At 31.1% G+C, this 5,962-nt stretch overlaps 1 protein-coding gene across 1 annotated transcript in view; it reads right to left on the minus strand.

The window, feature by feature from the left end:
• LOC106473065 (nuclear transcription factor Y subunit beta-like) overlaps window positions 1–5,166 on the minus strand; it is a gene marked incomplete at its 3' end in the record, with an annotated part of 6,253 nt that extends 1,087 nt beyond the window's left edge. The window contains exons 1-3 of the mRNA XM_013933744.2: window positions 5,093–5,166; window positions 3,709–3,838; window positions 1,526–1,604 (exon numbers count right to left, since the gene is read on the minus strand). Of these exons, the coding sequence (XP_013789198.2) occupies window positions 1,526–1,604; window positions 3,709–3,774 (145 nt within the window). The remainder of the gene's footprint in view (window positions 1–1,525; window positions 1,605–3,708; window positions 3,839–5,092) is intronic.
• Window positions 5,167–5,962: the final 796 nt, after the last annotated feature.

Genomic DNA, 5,962 nt, shown 5'->3' on the forward strand with positions numbered 1-5,962 from the left:
CTTAGGGTAACTATCGCTACAAGATTTCTCCAGTTTACTTGACTGGAATATGAGTAACTATCGCTACAAGATTTCTCCAATTTACTTCACTAGTCTACGGGTAACTATCGCTACAAGATTTCTCCAGTTTACTTGACTGGTCTATGGGTAACTATCGCTACAAGATTTCTCCAGTTTACTTGACTGGTCTATGGGTAACTATCGCTACAAGATTTCTCCAGTTTACTTCACTAGTCTATGGGTAACTATTGCTACAAGATTTCTCCAGTTTATTTGACTTGTCTATGGGTAACTATTGCTACAAGATTTCTCCAGTTTATTTGACTGGTCTATGGGTAACTATCGCTACAAGATTTCTCCAGTTTACTTGACTGGTATATGAGTAATTATTGCTACACGATTTCTCCAGTTTATTTGACTTGTCTATGGGTAACTATTGCTACAAGATTTCTCCAGTTTACTTGACTGGTATATGAGTAATTATTGCTACACGATTTCTCCAGTTTACTTGACTGGTCTATGGGTAACTATCACTACAAGATTTCTCCAGTTTACTTGACTGGTATATGAGTAATTATTGCTACACGATTTCTCCAGTTTACTAAAGCTAAAATACATATATATACCCTATACAGGTATAACATAAAAGTAAACAAACAAGAGCATCACAAAATTATGAATTTTAAAATAAAGTATGGATCCTGCTATGAAAAATAATGAAACAAGAATTAAATGTAAAATATATATATTTTATATACCCTATACAGGTATAACATAAAAGTAAACAAACAAGAGCATCACAAAATTATGAATTTTAAAATAAAGTATAAATCCTGCTATGAAAAATAATGAAACAGGAATTAAAACCACAATAATAAATTTTATAAATTTATTATTGTGGTTTTAATTCTTGTTTCATTACTTTTCATAGCAGGATCCATACTTCTTTTGTTTCAAAATAAACATCATTACTGAGGCTGAAAACAGGTTTTTCAAGTCTGTCGATTGTAACTCTGGGGCTGATTTTGAATTAAAATAATTCAGTTTTACCGTGAGGATTCTTAAGTCTGGTTACTGAAACCTGAGGATTTTGAAGCAAAAAAATTTCAGTTTTACTGCTCCTCCTAAAATTATATGCAAGTTTTTTTTGGTGTTTGAATATTTCTAATCAAATAAAAATTGATGAAAATTTTCATATCTAAATAAATTTAAAATTCTCTATTTTTAAAATTGTCAAATTTAATAAAACCAGCTTGATCTGAAAACTATCACTATCGATACAAAAATAAGTTTTTTTTTTATAAAATGTTCGTGAGTGAATCTGTTTCTACAAACGTCATTAAATTATAAAACTTCCATTTTTCTTATACGATGAGTATCCACCAAAATTTCAAAAAAGAGTTAAGTTTAAAGCAACTAGTATATACATTTTTAGAGTCTAACAAGATAATACATTTTACATCTTTATATAAAATGTTACTTTCCAGAAAATGTTGTTTAACAATACTTTCAGAATAAAACTTACAGAAGTTTTCTTCACCGAGTCCATCTAGCGAAGAGTCTGTCCCTTGTCCAACACCCATGTTTTTTTCTCCCTTCATAGCCTTTCAAAAAAATGTTTATCATCAGTGAAAATCAAAATGAACAGTTTGAAGTATTTATCCCATTCAATATGACTGGGACGTATATATTTCCCAGTGTACGTATACGTCCCAGCCTCAGAAAAAGGGTTAAGTTGAAATAAGAGTAATTTAGTATATTCCAGAAGTTTCCGAGATCTCTTGTAAACTAGATACTGTGTGATTTATACATTCCAATGTCAATGTAATACTTAGTAGTATTACTCTAACTAGTCAGACAAGATTTAATAGTGTTACTCTATCTAGTCAGACAAGACTTAGTAGTGTTACTCTAACTAGTCAGACAAGATTTAATAGTGTTACTCTGTCTAGTCAGACAAGACTTGTTAGCGTTACTCTAACTAGTCAGACAAGATTTAATAGTGTTACTCTGTCTAGTCAGACAAGACTTGTTAGTGTTACTCTAACTAGTCAGACAAGATTTAGTAGTGTTACTCTAACTAGTCAGACAAGATTTAATAGTGTTACTCTATCTAGTCAGACAAGACTTGGTAGTGTTAATCTAACTAGTCAGACAAGATTTAGTAGTGTTACTCTAACTAGTCAGACAAGATTTAATAGTGTTACTCTGTCTAGTCAGACAAGACTTAGTAGTGTTACTCTAACTAGTCAGTCTCGGATCAAAGAAAACATTAAAAATGTGAGCCACGTTTGTAACCTGAAGGAATAATTTATATACAGGGGAAATGCTTGTCTCAAGAACAATAATAAATGCTAAAGGTTAATAGACTGAATAAATCAAACGTGAATCAGTTCAGTAAATGAAAACTCAGTTGGTTTTCTTGCATCTTTGTTTCTCAGATCTCGGTTATTTATACAGTTCAGATTTTTAAAGTTAAACTATAATTTATCAGACTTTAATGCATTGTAATATACTGGAAAGTTTCTTTTTTTTTTTTCAAGAGAAAGCCATTAAGTGTGCTTTTGTTAAGAAAATGTAGAAAGTATGTATATTTATACGTACGATATAATTAAAGGAGCTTCACACCAAAAAAAATAGGAACATACACGAAAATTATATTATTTTATAGAAATCTTTCACAGCAAAGTAAGAATTTACAAAAACCATTTTACTTAATATACATGATTATCAACTACAACTTGTGCAACAACATAAAGTGATCATTTGTTTTTTATCTACTACAACTTGTGCAACAACATAAAGTGATCATTTGTTTTTATCTACTACAACTTGTGCAACAACATAAAGTGATCATTTGTTTTTTATCTACTACAACTTGTGCAACAACATAAAGTGATCATGTTTTTATCTACTACAACTTGTGCAACAACACTGAACAAAGTGATAATTTGTTTTTATCATGTATAGTTTGTGCAACAACATAAAGTGGTCATTTGTTTTTTTATCTACAACAACTTGTGCAACAACATAAAACAAAGTGATAATAATTTACTTGCTGTGACTTGTGTTTATGTTAACCTTATAATTTTGTTATTAACACAGAGAAATCTTTCAATAAGAGACCAAACATTACAGACATGCTACTCTTACCCTCTAACAATGTGTCCAGGGGCTACCTTGGAAACCCCCATAGGGACCCAGGAGCAGTGCCAGGTGGAAGGGGGTAATTTTTGGATATACTCAGAAAGAACTGTACCTACTTTAACTTTTATAACCTTCACCTTTATATCTAGTCAATCCCACTGAAATGTGTTTTGTTTTGATTCAACAACAGCTATTGTTAGGTTAGGTTGACTGGTTAGGTTAAACATTAGAGATGATAAAATAAACAAATTAGATACTGCTGTAAATCTGGGTCTAAATTGTGTTCTTTGTTATTTTTACATTAAGCAGAACTTGGTATTTTTAGGGGATATTTTTTTACAGTTTTGAAATTATAGTTTTTAATCTACACTTTTATAATCCTCTAAGATAAGCAGATTTATACAAAGTGAAAACAGACAAATCTGCAGAAAATCCTCATGCCTTAATTTACCTCGGATTAATTTTTACTATGAAAATACAAAAAAATATACAAAAATTCATCTAAATAATCGAAGCTATAGGTCAACTGACGACTTCCTTCTAAGAATGAGTAACACACACTTCTCTGTACTTCTGCAGATACAGTTTCAGAGGTTCAACATAGTTGTCAAACCCTAGAGTGGACATAGCAAAGAGGATGTCTTCTCCATTTATTGTTTTTCTCTTTTCCTGGTGACATCTTTCACTTGCTCTGCAAAAGTCAGTCAAGGAAAGGGAAATATTTCTTACACATCCACTTTAACAAGTTATGCTTATTAAAAACTGGAACACAGTTTGATGTTCTTCAATCAGTCCAAATTAAAACAAGCTACATCTACTATTAGAAAGCTGGGGATAGGATAGGAACATGTTAGAAAGCCAGGACCATCAAAGGCATGATCTGGCCAAAACATAAGGACCAGCACTAACTTATACATATATGCATAAAAATAACCCAAACCATCACCGGTCTCCAAACAGAAAACTAAAGAATGAAGAAAAAGGTTAAAAACTGTTCTTATACCAGTACCAACTTATGTAACTAGTACTATAAACCAGATTTGTAACCTTTTTTTTTAAGCAACAATAATTTAACATTTCAGTTTATGGTTAAAATATATTAAGTAAGATTTTAAAAACTATTAAATTACAACAAATTAAAATGCTAAATTTTCATCACACATTAAATTTTGACTGATAGAGTACCGTGAGAACATTCACAAGTTAAATGTAGTTCAAGAAATAATTCAACAAGTGATGTTGAAAGTAATAAAATACACAGACAACAAACACAGAGACTGAACCTGTCATTATACAACAAAAGCCATGGCCTTTATACTGATAGAGTACCGTGAGAACATTCACAAGTTAAATGTAGTTCAAGAAATAATTCAACAAGTGACGTTGAAAGTAATAAAATACACAGACAACAAACACAAAGACTGAACCTGTCATTATACAACAGAAGCCATGGCCTTTATAACATTAACTTAGCCATACTTTTTGACTGAGACAAAAAATACTCCTACTGAAATAACAATTGAATCCTGAGCTCATGTATTTTAAGTGTGAGTGAGTAATTAACATGCTTTAGTTTATGCCTGACTGACCACGGGACATACTTCACACACATATATACTATAATCTGGATTAGTACTTTTCTGTAAAAATACCTGCATTTGCTTAAAAACTATAAGAAAAATGTTACAAGCAAAAAAGTTAGTAAAAAATTAACTAATAAGGCACAGAAATTAGAATTGAAGCATAAAAATACTGGAATATGGATATGTGAGCTAAGCCTATAAGACAGCAGCTTGAAACTAGTATATATATCCAAACTCGACAAAAACTTTTTATTTTTAACTTTCAGAGACAAGTGCAGGGAAATTATCATTCAAGTAATATCTCAACCAATACTGTAGTGAATGCATATAGACGAACAAAATATATACAGCAGAAAGGATACTCGCTGGTTATGAAACTCACAAACTCTGAAACACATTCTTGGACACATTCTTTTGCATCTTTAGCTATCTGAAATTATAAATATACAATAACAACTTATTGGTATAATATAGTGAAATTATTCAAAATATAATTTAAAATTATCATTGTTGCACTTGATAATCAATGCTTTGGTTGTACAACTATAGGTTTATGTTTTTAAATAAAGAGTACAAAATAAAAGATACGGTCAGTTCTATGACGACCCTAGAGGACAGAACAAGCTAGAGGATTGGTATACACCTCTACCTTCTCACATGAAGTAACGATTAAGTTATCACTTTGAATATTATACAAATAAAACTGTACACCTCAACTCAAAAACTATGGACAGTGAACAACTGAAATTCACCTTTTCAAATTAGTACCATTCATGCACCCTACTTTACTTTTGTATGTAACCACATATAAAACTCCCAAAACACACTTCTGTATGTAACCAGAAGTGTGTTTTGGGAGTTTTATATGTGTATGTAACCACATATAAAACTCTCAAACACACTTCTGTATGTAACCACATATAAAACTCCCAAAACACACTTCTGTATGTAACCACATATAAAACTCCCAAAACACACTTCTGTATGTAGCCAGATATAAAACTCCCAAAACATACTTCTGTATGTAACCACATATAAAACTCCCAAACATACTCCTGTATGTAACCAGATATAAAACTCCCAAACACACTTCTGTATGTAACCACATATAAAACTCCCAAAACACACTTCTGTATGTAACCACATATAAAACTCCCAAAACACACTTCTGTATGTAACCACATATAAAACTCCCAAAACACACTTCTGTATGTAGCCAGATATAAAACTCC

Source organism: Limulus polyphemus, unplaced genomic scaffold (genome assembly GCF_000517525.1).
Source record: "Limulus polyphemus unplaced genomic scaffold, Limulus_polyphemus-2.1.2 Scaffold5856, whole genome shotgun sequence".
NCBI classification, from domain to species: domain Eukaryota; kingdom Metazoa; phylum Arthropoda; class Merostomata; order Xiphosura; family Limulidae; genus Limulus; species Limulus polyphemus.